Source organism: Bombina bombina, chromosome 4, assembly GCF_027579735.1.
Source record: "Bombina bombina isolate aBomBom1 chromosome 4, aBomBom1.pri, whole genome shotgun sequence".
Classification (NCBI taxonomy): Eukaryota; Metazoa; Chordata; class Amphibia; order Anura; family Bombinatoridae; genus Bombina; species Bombina bombina.
This window is the reverse complement of record NC_069502.1, coordinates 472,284,717-472,305,135: the sequence shown is the minus strand read 5'-3', so window position 1 is coordinate 472,305,135 and position 20,419 is coordinate 472,284,717. Positions and strand designations below refer to the sequence as shown.

Below are 20,419 nucleotides of genomic sequence, written 5' to 3'. Positions count from 1 at the left end.
ATTGTACGTGGGAACATTGCTAATGTCAGACCCGCACATTCAAGACTGCATGTATTTTCATGTGCTTCATGTTTTATTCCTTCAAATTCATTTTTAAATTATGTAAATATTATATAAAGACTTACTTTTGTTGCACTATGATTTTAGGCAGTTGAGAATTCTACATAACACAAGATTTCAAATATCTTATATTACATGATAAATTAGTTTTTTTTTAATAATTATCTGCTTTATGTAAATATATTTCTATACATACAAGGACACTTGGTCAATTGTTTACAGATATTTAACTACATTCAAAAGCAATAAATTAGCATTACAAATGAGTTAGTCACATAAAAAAAACATTTAGTATTCTAAAGTCTAATTACCTTCTACATCAATGGATTTAAATTAAAGGGACATGAAACCCAATTTTTTTCTTTCGTGATTTAGAAAGAGCATGTCATTTTAAACAACTTTCTAATTTACTTCTATTATCTAATTTGCTTCATTCTCTTGATATCACTTGCTGAAAAGCATATCTAGATATGCTCAGTAGCTGCTGATTGGTTGCTGCACATAGGGGCCTTGTGTGATTGGCTCACACATGTGCATTGTTATTTCTTCAACAAAGGATATCTAAATAATTGAGCAAATTAGATAATAGAAGTAAATTGGAAAGTTGTTTAAAATTGCATGCCCTATCCGAATCATGAAAGTTTAATTTTGACTAGACTGTCCCTTTAAAGGATATACTATTATTTTCCATTTAGGGAAATTTGCAAAAGCTTTTTAATTCTGTAGTGTATTTTATTTTTTGACATATTTTGTCTGTGAAAGTTTCTTTATTAATTTATTTTGTATGCATTAGGACTTACCATCTCTATACCATTCTGCTTCAGGTCGTAATCTACTTATATCAGGAGTTAACAACACAGAACAGGACAAAGTGACTGTTTCACCTTCAACTCCAAATGTTACACCAAACTTCTCCAAAAACTGAACATCAATATGTGTGAAAGATATTGCAGCTGTCAAAGGCACTGCAGTAAAAAAAAAAAATATTATTGATTGATTGATTAATTAATTTATAGACAGGCACTCAGATAGATAGATAGATAGATAGATAGATAGATAGATAGATAGATAGATAGATAGATAGATAGATGACAGATATATAGATAGATAGATAGATAGATAGATAGATAGATAGATAGATAGATAGATAGATAGACAGATAGATGACAGATAGATAGATAGATAGATAGATAGATAGATAGATAGATTACAGATACAACACACACTCAAACTTAATGGAATCTTTCCCAATCAGTATTAGGAGAGTTTTCTGAATAGGTAGTACAATAAGCCATTTTAAAATTTGAAGACATTATATGCCATAGGAAAGCTAAATGTTCTAACCTTATTGTCAGATACCCTCACCACAGTATTGCAGTCCATAGGAAAACTCAACTGTCTACTGTCTAAGCTTATGGTCAGATACACTTGACAACAGTATTGTAGTTCATCAAAAAACACATTCAGCACTATACCTTTTTTATTTTTATTTTTTAAATGTCATATTTAAAACCTTTAACTCATAATGGGTACATCAGACTGTTTTTTTTTATTTTTATTTTTTTACTTTTTCTCTTTAGCATAGCTTTTTGGGGGCATAATCAGTTCAAACAAGATTGTCTCCAGGGGCTGACTGACAACCCATGGGACCCCTAGGCAAAATAAATGTAAGAGTCCTTTTACCCTAAAGAAATAAATGTTCAGATGTAACAAATATAAAACGTATTTCCTAAACAATTAATGTACACATTTTGATGACACTTGATTTTTTACATATCAAAATCAGTGTTGAATATATGCAAAACAGAAAATCAATAAAAAAAAATATTATATCTTACGCTTTTGTGTAAGGAGATATCCTTTTTTCCCCACCAATTATAAGCCCTTATACAACAATATGCTATCCAAAAAGCAGTGATTATTTATGGAGATATTTTATAATTAACATATTTTTTACTTTTTAAATTGTGCTTCAGTGTTGTAGTATGTCCCAAAAAGGTGTATAACAAACAATAGCTACCTGGAAAGTTGCCAATCTCTTCAGACAACTTTTCATTTATAGGTACTGCCTCTATATTGTGGATGACATTCACATTATTCTTCTTACCCAACTGGACCACCCTTTTTTTGTCTTGTACAAAATAACTGTATCTTGAACACTTACTGTGGTGATGCATGAAGAAGACCAGCACTGCTTGATCTTTTAGAAGAATCTTTTAGAATGCCAGAACTTTGACTTCTATTATTACTTTTTGGGATGTGTTTATTTTGAAAATGTGGGTGTGGTCTCTAGATCTGGACTTTGTTTCAAGAGGTCAAGACTTTGAAATATGAAAATGTCTAAATATCCTGTGGGACGCTACTGAAAGGGTTGATTTGTCACCATGCATGGTATGGTGTTTGTAGTATTTTCACTCCACAAATCTATTTAAAAACTGTGCTATAGAAGGTTTTCTATTGGATTCTAATGGTTAAGAAATTGAAAATCAACGGAAAAGTTATGCAAAATAACTAGCACAGGAATACTGATGGATAGGATTGGGGCAACTGATTGTTAACTCAATTAAACATTTTTTTCCTATGCTAAATTTTGTACTTAATTCACATTTTAATACATTTAAAAATATAGCTCAAATCACACTTGCAAATCATTTAATTTGTACTGAAGTATGATCATTTGAATGTTCATTTATAATCACAAAGTGTTTGGACATTTAAAAATGTTAATTATAAAGTTACTCAGAATGATATGAAACTGTAAATTGTGCGCATCTTTTGAATTTTTATTGCTGGTGAAAAAAAAAAAAAACCTGCTCTATGTAGTCGTCATGTTTTACTTTACTTTGACCATGTATCTTTTGCTCAAGTAAAGTAGATTTATCAGGTTTCTAGTATTCAATTTTTCAACCGGAGAGTCTGAGATTTTATCTGACTACTCAGTAAGATGAATCCATAAAAATGGGATACTTATATCTGTTTTGCTTTTCTTTGTTTTTTTGCAAAATGTATAAAGTTCTTTAATTTATTATAAATAAGTGAATACACTGTGAGGGTTACAATCAGAGAGTAAGGAGGACGCTAGGGAAGACTCCAGTTACAGCCGTGACCGTAAGGATGTCTCTTTTTTATGTAGGGCAGTTGGCAACCCTGCCATGATCTACGATTAAGGCATACTAGCCGAAACGCGTCAGATGCCAAGCTGACAGCACTGCCTGTGTGCAGTTTTTACTACATGATATTGTAGCACCTATGAAGGAGGAATAAAGGATTACAAACCTTAAATTGAGGCTCGCTGTTTTTTCTTTATGTTTTGGAAACCTGCCATGATGTTTCTGTGTCTCCTGGGAGGAGAGTGTGCATGGGGATGTTATTAAAATATAACCTTTATTGGTAATTTTTAAAATACAAGACAACAAACACAATTGACATACATACTTTATTAAAAACACAGGTTTGGGTCTTTGAAAGTTTTATCCGTTATTCACGGAATACCTTATGTGGTTATGGTGTATATTAGAAATCACTTGAGTTTCAAGTCTCAGTAATTGTATAATATATTAATATACTTAGAGCTTACATCCAGTGGAGCTGTTTGGTTATGATATTTACTCCAATATTATATATGTGGTCTGTGACTCACCATTGAATTCAAATTATAGTATTAGAGGTATTAACATAAATATCCCATAGTAACACCAAAGTTTGTTATTAATGCTTATAGTATTGCATAGAATATGTGTCTTAGTGAGACAATAACAGATTTCCTTGTAGTTGTATTCTTTGTGTTATATATAGGTACATATATCTTAGTATACTATTAGTGGAGATACATGCAGGATGCTGTTTTAAATAGCCTCCTAGCTATTTAGAGACAAAGAGTACTGTCTGTATGGAGTATAGTAACACTGGTCAGTGAGTTAACACATTAACCCCTGTAAGGTATTTTATTCGTATATTTATCAATACTTATGTATACAGGAGTATTATGCTTGTACCGCTGTGCAGAGATTGGTTATGTTGCTATAATTCCATTGAATTTTTAAAGTTGATAGTATGTACTATACTTGTTGTAATAGCAACAAATTAAGTAACATTGTAACTCTGTTGGATTGTTAATGTGTTTATTTACATGGAGAATGTTACTTCCATTATATATATAAAGGCATTACTTGGCGGGCTTGGATCTTTAATAATATTGATAACACGCTTTCAATATAAGTTTACAAGAGAGAATTTTATAATGATATTCTCACCATTTGTTATTCTAATAATTAATGTTGAAATCTTACAATGTAGGAGTTATGGCAATCATATGAGTATGTTGTAATGCTATAATAAAGTGGCTGCTCTTAGTGACTTCGCTACGCTCTTAGTTTATATCAAATATTGCTTAGTGATAGAAACTAGTTGAATCGTATTGTCCACTTAGGCATAGAAGGTCATTAGCGGCATTGTGACGAGAACTCACTGAGTACTTGCGGTATTATCTGTATAGTTAAATCTCTATATTAATAACCGCTTGCTGAATCCACGCTATAGATACTGATTAGATTTAAAATAATTCACTGAGTATTTGCGATATTATATCAATGTTTGATGCATCACATCATTAACCGCCTACAATATCTGCACTCCTTGCGATAATATATCTGTATTAGATGTGCCACCTTACTAATCGCTTACTAAATCCAAGGCTGTAAATGCCGGTTAGGCTTAAGGTGCTTCACTAAGTATTTGCGGTGTTATATGTGTATTCAAAGCTCCATATTAGTAACCGCTCGCTGATTCTAAGCTTCTAATGTCAGTTAGACTTAATATATTACTACTGAGTTAAATCTCATTTTCGAGTAAGTTTACTTAATATTGTGCACAACCACAATAGTTATATATAATAAAGACCTCTGTTCCTGCTAATTAAAAAATGCTGACTGGCATTCTACAAACAATTCCCTAACATGTTTCGCCACTAACGTGGCTTTTTCAAAGGGTACGGCGCGGCCAAATAGGTGTCTATTTATTGGCTAGCACTGCTCCTCCTATTGGACGTTTTTAACAAATCAGATGGTTCCTTACGAGGGACCAATCATTGAATGAGAGACAGCCTATGTGTGTTGGAAAAGAAATATCATTGGGTACGGCTGCCCCTTCATTCTTGTATTATGTGTAGATTCCAGATCTCAATGTAATCTTTCAATGAAAGAAATATGCACATCTTTATTCAATGAAAGGGGGAAGAAGGCGAATATTTAAGAAGCATAAAACCTTCTGATATTTATTGAATTATTCTTTGAAATAAAAGTTCGCAAAGAATATTATTTGTGATTATCGTTTTTGTGTTTTATTAGTTTCAATATACCAATGACAGGATGTATTACTGGCAGGTTATCCACCAGTATGAATTGATCAGTTTGTAGTATAGAGATGGATACAGAGAAACGGGCAAAAAGGATTTTTTATCTAGATATGTGTTATAATGGGTTATAATTTGGAGCTGAAATCTCTTTATCTTGGAAGAGAAATATATATGCACCTGACTGGATTAAGGTGGAAAATATCCTGAATGAACATAAAAATTAATAAAATTAAAAAATAAAAAATAAAAAAATAAAAAAAATAATAATAATAATAAAAATTATATAGAGTGAAAAGTGATAAATAATAATGATAATATTTTTAACTAAATCTAAATATTATAATAGTCTATAATCAACTCATTTTTACAATTGCTTTTATGTTTCCACTGTTTGGTGGTTCATTACAGCTGGTAATACAAGGAAAACATAGTGAGTTTTATTATCTAGAGTAGTTCAGCTGCATACTTAAATTTTGATGCCAGCAGTACTGTCTAGTGTTTTTCATATTAGTTGGTATTATATTAACTAAGGAAGTATACTTTGGGATAAGAATCTTATTATATTGACTAAATGTGAATCCGAAAAAATGGTGATATAAAGACAAAATAAGAGATGACCCTTGAGAATAAGAAATTATAAAATTTAAAATTCTGTTAATATAAATAATTATTTAAAGTGGTGCTGTGCCATATGTGGTACGGGTGAGGGTGGATAAAATGTAAACACAAAATAGTGCTATTACTGACGTGATAATAAGAGAATAAATTGAATTAAATTAAATGTGTGTGGGTGATAAATAATTGAATATCTTCATGGTGGTGTGTGATTTGGGTCCTAGATGCAGATAGCAAATATTAAAGTGTCAGTGATAAGTGATGGATATATAATCCATATTTTAGTGACTAATGAATTTATAGTCAATATGATAATTGCGTTATGCATGTTCAAAGGTTGTTTATAGGATCTTCCTAGTATAGAGGGTTTCTTGTTAGGATTAAATGTTTTTTATTTTTCTGAGTTACTGATATTTTTCATCTTATTTATATCTACAGGTATGAAAAATAATTATTATGTTCGTTTAACCCATTGGGTTGTATGGAATTCAGCAGATAAATCCATCTGCTTTCATGTTGTAGTAAACTTGTTTCTTTGTCGCCACCTCTAATTCCAAGGTTAATTTTGTGTATTCCAAAGCACATTAGCCCTTCCGCCTTTCCTTGATGGAATTTGTAAAAATGTTGTGCTACTGATGAAATGGCCTTCTTGTTCTTTAAGTCTTTGGCTGCATTTCTGATGTTACGCACGTGTTCTTGCAATCTCGTTCGTAATTTACGTGTCGTCATCCCTACATAGGTTTTGGGGCACTTACATTGTAAGACATAAATTACACCAGTGGTGTTGCAATTGATGAAAGATTTGATTAGATGTTTTTTATCAAATCTATCTGTAACTGATGTTGTTTTTTTCAGAAATTTGCAGCTAATACAATTCCCACATGGGTATGAGCCGTTTTGTATGCCACTGACAGTAGTTTTCTTTTTGCGGGTATAATGGCTGGGGCTCACAAGATCCTTCAGATTTTTTGTGCGTCGGTAACTGATGTCAACTTTGGAACCTAGGAATTGAACCAGGGTATTATCTGCTTGTAGGATATGCCAGTGTTTGTTGATTATTTGAATTATGTCTTTGCTCTGTGTGTTATAAGTTAACACTAATCTGGTTTTGCTATCATTGGTGCGAATCTTAGGTTTCAATAAGTTCTGACGTTCTGTTTTTCTTGCTCTATCCTTTGCTTTTTTAATTAGAGATTTACTATACCCCCTCTGGCTAAGGCGGTCTGTAGTTTCTTGCGCTCTGATTTTATATAAATCTGGTTCCGAACAGTTTCTTTTGACTCGTAGAAATTCCCCTGTTGGGAGTGATTTAATTGTGCATGGTGCATGTGCGCTTGTATTGTACAGAATAGTATTAGTGGCTGTTTTCTTTCTGTATAGATCAGTCCCCACCATGCCATTGCTTTTTTTGAAAATTCTTAAATCCAAAAAGGATATTTCTGTCTGACTGTATTCATAGGTTAGTTTGATGTTTAAACTATTTAAATTTAGAATCTTTAGAAACATGTCCAGCTTTTCTTTGGGTCCTTCCCAGATAAAAAGAATGTCATCTATGTACCTTAGCCAGAGGGGGATATGTTTAGTAAATTCATCATTGTCATCAATGAAGACAGTGTTGTGCTCCCACCAACCTAGAAATAGGTTGGCGTACGTGGGTGCACACGCTGTCCCCATGGCTGTCCCCCTTGTTTGCAGATAGAATTGGTCGTTGAAAACGAAGTAATTCTTTTTAAGTACAAATTCAAGTAATTTCATCACGAATTTATTGTGATTATCATCCTCTTCTGTTTGTAGGTTGAGATAATATTGAACTGCTTCCAGCCCTAACGTCAGAACTTATTGAAACCTAAGATTCGCACCAATGATAGCAAAACCAGATTAGTGTTAACTTATAACACACAGAGCAAAGACATAATTCAAATAATCAACAAACACTGGCATATCCTACAAGCAGATAATACCCTGGTTCAATTCCTAGGTTCCAAAGTTGACATCAGTTACCGACGCACAAAAAATCTGAAGGATCTTGTGAGCCCCAGCCATTATACCCGCAAAAAGAAAACTACTGTCAGTGGCATACAAAACGGCTCATACCCATGTGGGAATTGTATTAGCTGCAAATTTCTGAAAAAAACAACATCAGTTACAGATAGATTTGATAAAAAACATCTAATCAAATCTTTCATCAATTGCAACACCACTGGTGTAATTTATGTCTTACAATGTAAGTGCCCCAAAACCTATGTAGGGATGACGACACGTAAATTACGAACGAGATTGCAAGAACACGTGCGTAACATCAGAAATGCAGCCAAAGACTTAAAGAACAAGAAGGCCATTTCATCAGTAGCACAACATTTTTACAAATTCCATCAAGGAAAGGCGGAAGGGCTAATGTGCTTTGGAATACACAAAATTAACCTTGGAATTAGAGGTGGCGACAAAGAAACAAGTTTACTACAACATGAAAGCAGATGGATTTATCTGCTGAATTCCATACAACCCAATGGGTTAAACGAACATAATAATTATTTTTCATACCTGTAGATATAAATAAGATGAAAAATATCAGTAACTCAGAAAAATAAAAAACATTTAATCCTAACAAGAAACCCTCTATACTAGGAAGATCCTATAAACAACCTTTGAACATGCATAACGCAATTATCATATTGACTATAAATTCATTAGTCACTAAAATATGGATTATATATCCATCACTTATCACTGACACTTTAATATTTGCTATCTGCATCTAGGACCCAAATCACACACCACCATGAAGATATTCAATTATTTATCACCCACACACATTTAATTTAATTCAATTTATTCTCTTATTATCACGTCAGTAATAGCACTATTTTGTGTTTACATTTTATCCACCCTCACCCGTACCACATATGGCACAGCACCACTTTAAATAATTATTTATATTAACAGAATTTTAAATTTTATAATTTCTTATTCTCAAGGGTCATCTCTTATTTTGTCTTTATATCACCATTTTTTCGGATTCACATTTAGTCAATATAATAAGATTCTTATCCCAAAGTATACTTCCTTAGTTAATATAATACCAACTAATATGAAAAACACTAGACAGTACTGCTGGCATCAAAATTTAAGTATGCAGCTGAACTACTCTAGATAATAAAACTCACTATGTTTTCCTTGTATTACCAGCTGTAATGAACCACCAAACAGTGGAAACATAAAAGCAATTGTAAAAATGAGTTGATTATAGACTATTATAATATTTAGATTTAGTTAAAAATATTATCATTATTATTTATCACTTTTCACTCTATATAATTTTTATTATTATTATTATTTTTTTATTTTTTTATTTTTTATTTTTTAATTTTATTAATTTTTATGTTCATTCAGGATATTTTCCACCTTAATCCAGTCAGGTGCATATATATTTCTCTTCCAAGATAAAGAGATTTCAGCTCCAAATTATAACCCATTATAACACATATCTAGATAAAAAATCCTTTTTGCCCGTTTCTCTGTATCCATCTCTATACTACAAACTGATCAATTCATACTGGTGGATAACCTGCCAGTAATACATCCTGTCATTGGTATATTGAAACTAATAAAACACAAAAACGATAATCACAAATAATATTCTTTGCGAACTTTTATTTCAAAGAATAATTCAATAAATATCAGAAGGTTTTATGCTTCTTAAATATTCGCCTTCTTCCCCCTTTCATTGAATAAAGATGTGCATATTTCTTTCATTGAAAGATTACATTGAGATCTGGAATCTACACATAATACAAGAATGAAGGGGCAGCCGTACCCAATGATATTTCTTTTCCAACACACATAGGCTGTCTCTCATTCAATGATTGGTCCCTCGTAAGGAACCATCTGATTTGTTAAAAACGTCCAATAGGAGGAGCAGTGCTAGCCAATAAATAGACACCTATTTGGCCGCGCCGTACCCTTTGAAAAAGCCACGTTAGTGGCGAAACATGTTAGGGAATTGTTTGTAGAATGCCAGTCAGCATTTTTTAATTAGCAGGAACAGAGGTCTTTATTATATATAACTATTGTGGTTGTGCACAATATTAAGTAAACTTACTCGAAAATGAGATTTAACTCAGTAGTAATATATTAAGTCTAACTGACATTAGAAGCTTAGAATCAGCGAGCGGTTACTAATATGGAGCTTTGAATACACATATAACACCGCAAATACTTAGTGAAGCACCTTAAGCCTAACCGGCATTTACAGCCTTGGATTTAGTAAGCGATTAGTAAGGTGGCACATCTAATACAGATATATTATCGCAAGGAGTGCAGATATTGTAGGCGGTTAATGATGTGATGCATCAAACATTGATATAATATCGCAAATACTCAGTGAATTATTTTAAATCTAATCAGTATCTATAGCGTGGATTCAGCAAGCGGTTATTAATATAGAGATTTAACTATACAGATAATACCGCAAGTACTCAGTGAGTTCTCGTCACAATGCCGCTAATGACCTTCTATGCCTAAGTGGACAATACGATTCAACTAGTTTCTATCACTAAGCAATATTTGATATAAACTAAGAGCGTAGCGAAGTCACTAAGAGCAGCCACTTTATTATAGCATTACAACATACTCATATGATTGCCATAACTCCTACATTGTAAGATTTCAACATTAATTATTAGAATAACAAATGGTGAGAATATCATTATAAAATTCTCTCTTGTAAACTTATATTGAAAGCGTGTTATCAATATTATTAAAGATCCAAGCCCGCCAAGTAATGCCTTTATATATATAATGGAAGTAACATTCTCCATGTAAATAAACACATTAACAATCCAACAGAGTTACAATGTTACTTAATTTGTTGCTATTACAACAAGTATAGTACATACTATCAACTTTAAAAATTCAATGGAATTATAGCAACATAACCAATCTCTGCACAGCGGTACAAGCATAATACTCCTGTATACATAAGTATTGATAAATATACGAATAAAATACCTTACAGGGGTTAATGTGTTAACTCACTGACCAGTGTTACTATACTCCATACAGACAGTACTCTTTGTCTCTAAATAGCTAGGAGGCTATTTAAAACAGCATCCTGCATGTATCTCCACTAATAGTATACTAAGATATATGTACCTATATATAACACAAAGAATACAACTACAAGGAAATCTGTTATTGTCTCACTAAGACACATATTCTATGCAATACTATAAGCATTAATAACAAACTTTGGTGTTACTATGGGATATTTATGTTAATACCTCTAATACTATAATTTGAATTCAATGGTGAGTCACAGACCACATATATAATATTGGAGTAAATATCATAACCAAACAGCTCCACTGGATGTAAGCTCTAAGTATATTAATATATTATACAATTACTGAGACTTGAAACTCAAGTGATTTCTAATATACACCATAACCACATAAGGTATTCCGTGAATAACGGATAAAACTTTCAAAGACCCAAACCTGTGTTTTTAATAAAGTATGTATGTCAATTGTGTTTGTTGTCTTGTATTTTAAAAATTACCAATAAAGGTTATATTTTAATAACATCCCCATGCACACTCTCCTCCCAGGAGACACAGATCTTGTCCAATTTTTGCCACTATCAATTAGGGAATGAGTGCTATATAGGTGTACAATCCATCAATCCTAGGATTGATAATTTTCGTTTCACAAAACAAGTACACAGCACCTCAGCCATTTTTTTGTAACCAAATATATCTGGACTGATACCTATATCTTATTACCAGATCCAGAGACAAATAGGCTACCCTAAGTTGTAAATTTAAGCAGTGCCATTAGTACCCCCCTTTTTCCATGATGTTTCATAAAAAATCATGTCAAACCTCCTTTGAAAAACGTGTGATAAACTTGTTTCTTCTAGTTTCTGTTACCTAGATTTTCTGCTATTGTTAACTAATTAGAGCTGTTTACTAATTTAAAGGGCAGCTCATCTGGATTTGCATAATTTGGGGGAAAAAACAAATTCACCTGAACTGTCAAATAGTGGAACACTATGATATTCATACACATTCTATATCATTAATCAGCCCTTTGTGAAAGAGCAACCTCATATATCTATATATATATATATATATATATACTTTTATATATATATATATATATATATACTTTATATATATATATATATATATATATTTTAAATATATATATATATATATATATATATATATATATATATATATATATACATACATATATATATATATATATATATATATATATATATATATATATATATATATATATATATACATATATATATAGTGGAATATATTATAATTTGAATTACAAGCAGAAAACAATTACTTACAGCCTAGTGGCAGCATAACAGAACGAAGAGTGTCTTCATCTCTATACCCTATAAATTATAAAAATATGGTTATTGAGTTTCTATGGTTTTATTATGTAGAGGGGCATGCACACTGACATTATTGTTAACAAATGCACATTTTTTATACATTTCTTTATATATTATTTTATCACTTTTGTTTAGCACTTAGATGTTCAAGCTTCCAACCCCGTTGTGACCAAGCTGCTAGATAATAATAATAATATTATCAGCCATAGAAAAATCACTAAACATTTACATTCATATTTTAGTGTAACCACAAAAGCAATAAATAATCCTGTAAACATTTCACTAGCATACAAAATATAGGGTTCTATTTCAAACTCTCTTGCGATATCAGAAAAACAGGATTGAGTGTTATTTTTTTTTTTTTCAAAGAGATCACAATCTTTCCTTGTAAAACACAGCCAAGTTTGATAACTTCTGCAATATTCTATCTCCATTTCCCCACACTTAATATACAATAGCTTTTGGTCACCAGTTAATGGGGTTAATGTTTGTGTTTTGCAATTGGATTGAGTGGTGTTTCTTTTAATAAGTTAAAAATATTTATTCTTTGGTTATTGATTGAGAAAGCCTTGGTTTGTAATTATAAAAGGGTTTTTATCTAAAATCAAGAAAATTGGTGTGGGAAATTCATTTCCATAAGAAGAAAAATGTTTTCAACTTATTTTTTTACTTATAGATAAGTAAATTTCTATCCTGGACTATACAATACCAATGAATATAGGTTTAATCAGTCTAGATAATATATTTCAATATACATCTAAAATGGCATCAGTGGGCATTTCAGAGTTTATTGCACAGGCACAAGATAATACAATTATTCCAACCATCTTGAAATATTTGCAAACTTTTAAAAAGACCAGTTTTGTACTTTATCAGGTGCCTTTGACCGTTGAATTTTATTTGTCTATTTTGTTGTCAATAATTATTCAATAACTTTTGGTCTGGAGAATTGTGATTATTAAAGTCCATCCATTGTATGGGTGATATTTCCAATATCAAATCCAATATTTTTCCAATACAAAAAAGTTATCATCAATTGGACCTTGGTCTCTCTGATGTTTATAAAAGGCATATTGGTTGCCAAAAAAACAGTCAATAAACATGGTTGACAAAATTGCAATCTACCCCATAGTTGTCCAGAAATGGATTTTGCAGTTACCAAGGCTAATTAAATCATCTATTACCACCAGAAAAGTAAACTTCAGATGAAATAAATAAAAATAATACAAAAAAAGCATTCCTTAACTACCTGTGGGCCACTATATATGAGAGATAGGCATGAAGATATGTATGTTACTCTGATCCCCCACAGTAATTTGTACAGGTACCAAGAAAATATAAGGAGAATCAGAGAATCCCCTTCATTATATACAAGCTATTGGTGATGTCAGATGTTGTGATAAAGTTTGTTGCAGGTACAGCAAGCATTGAAAATAACTCAATCAGAGGCGTAACTAGAAACCACAGGGCCCAGGTGCTAGAATCTAAGAAGGCTTAGTTGGCTAGATTATGAGTGCAGCAATATTTATCACTTCCGCTTGCATGTTTGAAGTATACTTTTTGTGCACGTCGGGTAGCGCACATATTACAAGTTGGAAGTAAAATTCTTATACATGAGTAGTAACCTGATGTGCTAAAAGCCAGACTTGACCGTGTAAACGTATTCCCCCATAGACTTCAATGGAGCACGAAAAGTGGGGGGAAAAGTAACACCCATACTTTCTCACAAACCTGCGTTTACCCAAAGTGTGCCAACCCAACATGAAATATGAATATTTCACATTTCAATGTTTTTCACAAAGCAGAATTCTAATTATTGATAAATACATATTTCAATATATATGATGATTTTGTGGTAAAGTATATATCTATACATATATATATATATATATATTTTGTGGTAAAGTATATATCTATACATATATATATATATATATATATATATTTTGTGGTAAAGTATATATATATATATATATATATATATATATATATATATATATATATATATATATATATATATATATATATAAATATATATATATATATTTAAAATTACTTAAAACATATTCCCCTAGGTTAATAACATATATGCTCATACATATTTATTTATGTGTTAATAAGTGTATATATGTCTGTAAATACATAAATACATATGTATGCACATATAAATATATATATATATATATACACATTTACTTTCTACTTGTAATATGCGTGCTTCTTAAGATGAGTGTAAATAGCTGCAAAGAAAACCTTATTACTTGTGCGTAACTATAAGCCCGTAACTTGTAATCCATCCCAAAATCTGAAAAGGAGATGTGCAAAGTTACCTCAATGCTTACATTGCAACTTTCAAAACATCATAGGCAGAATGCTGCCACAGACTCAATATGGATGCAGCAATCTCACCTATTAGGCAACATTGCCACTGGTGTGTCAAACTTCTCTTATCCCCTTGAATGCCAGGAGGGCTGCAAAGCATTGCTTCATTCTGTTTTGAAGTCAACACTAAACCTTACCCTGGTAATAACCTTATCCACATATCCCACTATGTATCAGGTCTGTAAGTTGCAAAATTCAGGATGCAGCAATACAGACAATAATACCTCATCATACTCAAAATCTCCTAGAGTGAGATTTTAATGAGTGGTCTTGTAGCCATGATATGACATTATTACATGCTGTCTTTTCCTGGGATAATTATTTCACAAAATCTAGTGAAAATAAAAAAGAAACTTACTTTTTACAACAACTGCTGCATTTGTAGATGCCTGACCGTGGACATTTGTTGCCACAGCTGTGTAAGTAGCAGTGTCATTAAACTCAGTTCTGTTAATAAAAGAAAGAAAGAAATTGGAGCTTTTTGATAATTCATTTAGAAAATAATTGAAACATTAGGTATGTTCAACCAAATCCAACTTTAAATTACTGTATGTGACTATTGCTAGATGAAATATTTATTCAGTATAATAATAGTGAAATAAATTACCAACCACATAGTTCTCAAATCAAAGCTTTAATAAATCTATGAGCAAATAATTACCTTTTTATGAATTGCTTTCATTTACCAATTACTAAAATGAATAATTGTAAATAAACACGTCCCATGTATATTTAAATTTTTTGATTCATTATATTTTAGATTACACTTTACAGCAGCACTGAAAAGAAAAGCATTGCAGTTACAGGAAATTCCACTTGATGGCAGCCAAGAAGGAAAAATGTTTTGAAAATAATATATACTGTATAGATTTAGTTTTGTTGTTTTTTTTTTGTTTTTTTAATGTATCGTTGTGTTTGCACATATTTGTAGAAAAAGCCGTTTAAATTAATTAATTTTAAAGGAATTAGACTAAAGTTTATCTCAAAGTACTTAAATCTATCAGATCTGTAGCCTTGCACCATTGGGAATTTGCACAGTGAGCATTTTCTTTCCATTGAAATTTAATATTTTTTCTTTATCTTGCACCAATTGTTTAGCTTGCTATGTTTAGGAAATATATAAACATATTTCATTTATTAGGAAGTTTTTTCAGTCCTCAAATCTATGTCTATTTCCACTCCTCCTGTATCACGTGACACCCATCAGCCAATCACAAATGCATATACGTATATGCTGTGAATTCTTGCACATGCTCAGTAGGAGCTGATGATTTAAAAAGTGTAAATATAATATGCACATTTTGTTAATGGAAGTAAATTGGAAAGTTGTTTAAAATTGCATGCTCTATCTGAATCATGAAAGTTTAAGTTTGACTTAAGTGTCCCTTTAAGGCCCATAAAACAGATGATTTTTTTGTTTGACCCTGAATACTGTTTACCAGTTATTTTTTTTTCTCTTTTATAACCTTATTTTACAAACACTTTCTGGTCAATATAAATTAACAAGCTTATTGGGAGGTGAAAAAAAACAAACTTTCTTAAACGTAGTTAAAATGTTATAGAACTTCTCCACAGCATTATTATTATTCAAGGCCATTCTAAACCATGGGCCAACATCATTTGCATATGGTTTTCTAAAGGTTTCAAGTCTTTGCAGTGCAAAAACCTGTTTCATACTTTCCTTGACAGTCTTCATCAGCTGTACCTACTATATTTGGGTTCATCAGTAAACAAAAATAAATGAGGTCACTTAAAGGGACATAACTGCTAGATATAACTAAAATATCACAGTTACTACTTACCATTCTAATGTTTTTCTTCTTGGGCATTCAGCTCTCTTTAAAGCCATTCTCTCATTTTAACCCTTTACAAAAGCTGTGAAGTTCTGCATCTTCACACAAGGCACCACCATCTTGGTATTTAATTGGACATTGTACACTAGATAATTATTTGCATAAATATTTTGTAGATGATCCATTTATATAGCCCATCTGGGAGTAATTTTGTAAAAATGTATAGTTTTGCTTATTTCTAAATAACATTGTGCTGATTTTCAGATGGCTAACCAAGCCCCAAAGTTTTAAATGTATACTGATGTCTACAGATTCCTGGTTGTGTAATGGGTCTTTTCATATGCAGGGAAGTAGGGAGGGGGGAGTGTCTGCTCTTCTTGCTTTCTCAGCTCATTTCACTGGGTGTCCGAGCCTAACCTCATCGGCAGTGCCAAACTAAGAGCTTCTAAATAAGTTTTTAAAAGGTTTTTTTACTGGATTTGTATATCAGTATCTGTTTTTTAAAGTAGTGTCTATTGCATGCAGTTATATGAACATTGTTTTATACTGTCCATTTAAGTATACTGACATACTGTAAGAGAAGTGGTGGGGATTCACAGATCAGTGATATTGTCATCTTCTTGACAAGCTTTATTGTTCTCTTCCATTTAGAGTACACAACACATAGTGGGAGATGTATATATTTGTAGTGGTTACATTGCATTTTATTATTCCTCAGGATATTTTATGTTTGTTATATAACTTTTAAATTGTGTTAAAAAATTCAAATATGTAAAGGTTCTGTTTTCTGTTCTGTAAGCTAACCTAAGGTGCAAGGTCTAGCTGTCAAAAGGCAGAAACATCACTGCTTCTATCATAGGATGCAGTACTGTGTTCACTACAAACTGGCATTGTCCAGTTTAAAAATGAAGAGCTTTACCAACAGGCTTCTGCAAAGGGTTAAATTAAGGGAATGGCTTTAAAGAGAGATGAACGTACAGGAGGAAAAACACAAGCATAGTGAGTAGTAACCATGTTATTGAAGTTGTAACTAGGAGTTTAATTTCCTTTAACTGCTTCAAACAAATTAAATTCTATTAGAATACAATAAAATGCCCAAAGGGAAGTGCACAATGTGAATTTAAAGTTTTTGAACAGCAAAGAAATTGAATAGATTATTATCTATGAGTTGGAGGATGCAGTAAAAGGGTTAACAATGATTCTCAAAGGCATTAGCTCCCTCATAGCTTTTAACTAAGGTGTAAGTAATGAGGCACAACAATTCTGTGGTGCCATTTTCTTTGTTAAGTATTAATGGATCACATTACACCATCCACAAAACAAGACCAGTGGCAAATACATTTAAATCAAGTAAAGTAGGGTTCCTGGTGTAGCAAAGTAATTGCAAGATTTCTACTTCTGGAGATGGACTGTAACATCAAAAACATATTATAAAAGGTAATACATTAAAGGGATAACATTTAATACGACATTTACACAAACAGTATTATATTATTCTAGTTATTTTTCATTTATCGAAACGTGTCTGTATAATTCATTGTTTAAAAAGTTCATGTGTTTCCAGTGTGTGAAAGTGGTGGTATTCAAGCAAAATACTTTAAGAATTATATAAGTAATCAAGATGAATGAACGGAGGTACCATGTGCCCACTTCTATACCATCAGGGAGTCTTTATCATATTGTTTGCATTGGGCAAGATGTAATCTTTTACTTCACCAATCAGAAGACATGATTAATAAGGGGTTTCCTGAAGGAACCATGTATACTTCATCAGAATCATCAGAGGAACCCCAAAATGTATAGCAAAACAGGTATTAACCACTCAACTCCCAAGGAAGATCCCACAACACTGAGGGATGCAACTAAAAGGCAACAAGCTTAAAGGAACACTAAACCCACATTTTTTGTTTCATGATTCAGATAGAAAATACAATTTTAAACAACATTCTAATTTACTTCTATTATCTAATTTGCTTTATTCTTTAGATATCATTTGTTGAAGAAATAGCAATGCACATGGGTGAGCCAATCACACGAGGCATCTATGTGCAGCCACCAATCAGCAGCTACTGAGCCAATCTAGATATGCTTTTCAGGAAAGCATATCAAGAGAATTAAGCAAATTAGATAATAGAAGTAAATTAGAAAATGGTTTAAAATTGTATTTTCTATCTGAATCATGAAAGAAAATGTTTGGGTTTAATGTCCCTTTAACAATCATAATATCAACAAGTCCAAAGTAATAAAGTTTGCACTCAAAGGGCTCCATGTACTAAGCAGCATAAGCTGCTCTGGAGCCTTTGTGGGGCAGGTTCACACATGTGAGCCACTGAGCCTGCTTCCTGCATTGTAAGAAGCATTAGACTACTGCTTCTTACACTCTCTGCCACTCTGAGGTAGCAGAGAGACATCGCCCTCCGAAATCGCTCACTCAGGAAGGGGAAGCTCAGGGTGTAGAAAACACGCCAAAGGCCTTATGCTCTCCAGAGATGGCTATTTACAAGGATAACAGTGCTTGGAGCCGTGCACTCACTCAAGCTTAATCAGATTTGTTTAGGAATAATTAAGTAGTGTGAATTGTTTTGCACAATAAAACTTTTGTCATGTAATACTATTTGTTTAATGTCACCCAATTTATTAAATACAGGGACAGAAGTATGTTAAAAGAGCCAGATTACAAGTGTAGAGGTATTTAACACTTTTATATTACAAGTTGAAAGTAAAGGTTTCACTTGCGTGCTAACCCAATGCATGCAATAAGCCGAAGTTAGGATATTGCGCATGCATTAATGTATTCCCCCATAGAAGTCAATGAAGCAAAAAAAGTGGGGTGAAAAACCCTACTTGCACACATACCTGATCGCATACTCTCAAGTGCGCTAACCCGACATGAAATTATGAATATTTCACATTCCAATGTTCTTTACATATTTATAAATACTTAGAACATATTAACATTATCTGCTATGTGCAGAACATTGGAATGTGAAATATTTACAGTAAATGCAGAAACACTTTATTAAATATGAATAAAGTATAAATATGCTTTTACATGTTTTCATATACTTAACTGTAAAGGGCTCCAATGCACTTATATATGTCTATATATGTATACATATGTATTTATGTGTTTATATGTGTATATATGTCTGTAAATACATATATACACATATAAATACTTAAATACATATGTACACATGTATAAACTATATATATATATATATATATATATATATATATATATATATATATATATATATATATATATATATATATATATAAATATATGCATCTCTATGGTAAAACCCTTTCTACCTTTTTTTTTTTCTAACACCTCATATCTTTGAGCCCATATAACTTATTTTTGCAATTTTTAAATAATTTTTATTAGATGGTGTTGTTTGTGTAATTGCACTTTGTAATATATTTTTGATGTGTTTTTAACCAGAGATCTGAGGACGAGTTATCCCAATGTGCGTTAACTTCAATTGCACTTTTTACTTTCAACTTTTAATATGAGCACTACATCCATTGTGCTCAAACAGCAGCACCAAACCCCTTTTCACTTGCGCATAACTGTTAGCGTGCCACTCGTAATCTGGCCCTAAATGTATTTTCTTTGCTGTGGCCAGTTATGGACAATTATTAATGAGCTGCATACCTGTCTAAGCAATCACTGTGTAAAATGTTGCAGGTTCAGTGATTTGGATCTCACAGAATGCCTTCCAGCCTCTCTAAGGCAGTGGAAAAAACACAATTTTAATAGTTAAATCTTAGGAGAAGCCGGCAAAATAATATGACC

The 20,419-nt window shown here is 31.9% G+C and overlaps 1 protein-coding gene and 1 long non-coding RNA gene across 4 annotated transcripts in view; one reads left to right on the top strand and one right to left on the bottom strand.

Moving 5' to 3' along the window:
* Window positions 1-15,650, top strand: part of LOC128656453 (uncharacterized) — a 37,329-nt gene extending 21,679 nt beyond the window's left edge. Inside the window, exon 4 of the long non-coding RNA XR_008402007.1 lies at window positions 15,585-15,650. This is a non-coding gene — a long non-coding RNA (uncharacterized LOC128656453). The remainder of the gene's footprint in view (window positions 1-15,584) is intronic.
* MYOM2 (myomesin 2) overlaps window positions 1-20,419 on the bottom strand; it is a 302,384-nt gene that overhangs the window by 202,843 nt on the left and 79,122 nt on the right. For all 3 annotated transcript variants that reach the window (XM_053710368.1, XM_053710369.1, XM_053710370.1), the window contains 3 exons: window positions 15,183-15,271; window positions 12,395-12,442; window positions 861-1,025 (listed from right to left, as the gene is read on the bottom strand). In XM_053710368.1, coding sequence (XP_053566343.1) covers window positions 861-1,025; window positions 12,395-12,442; window positions 15,183-15,271 — 302 coding nt within the window. The remainder of the gene's footprint in view (window positions 1-860; window positions 1,026-12,394; window positions 12,443-15,182; window positions 15,272-20,419) is intronic.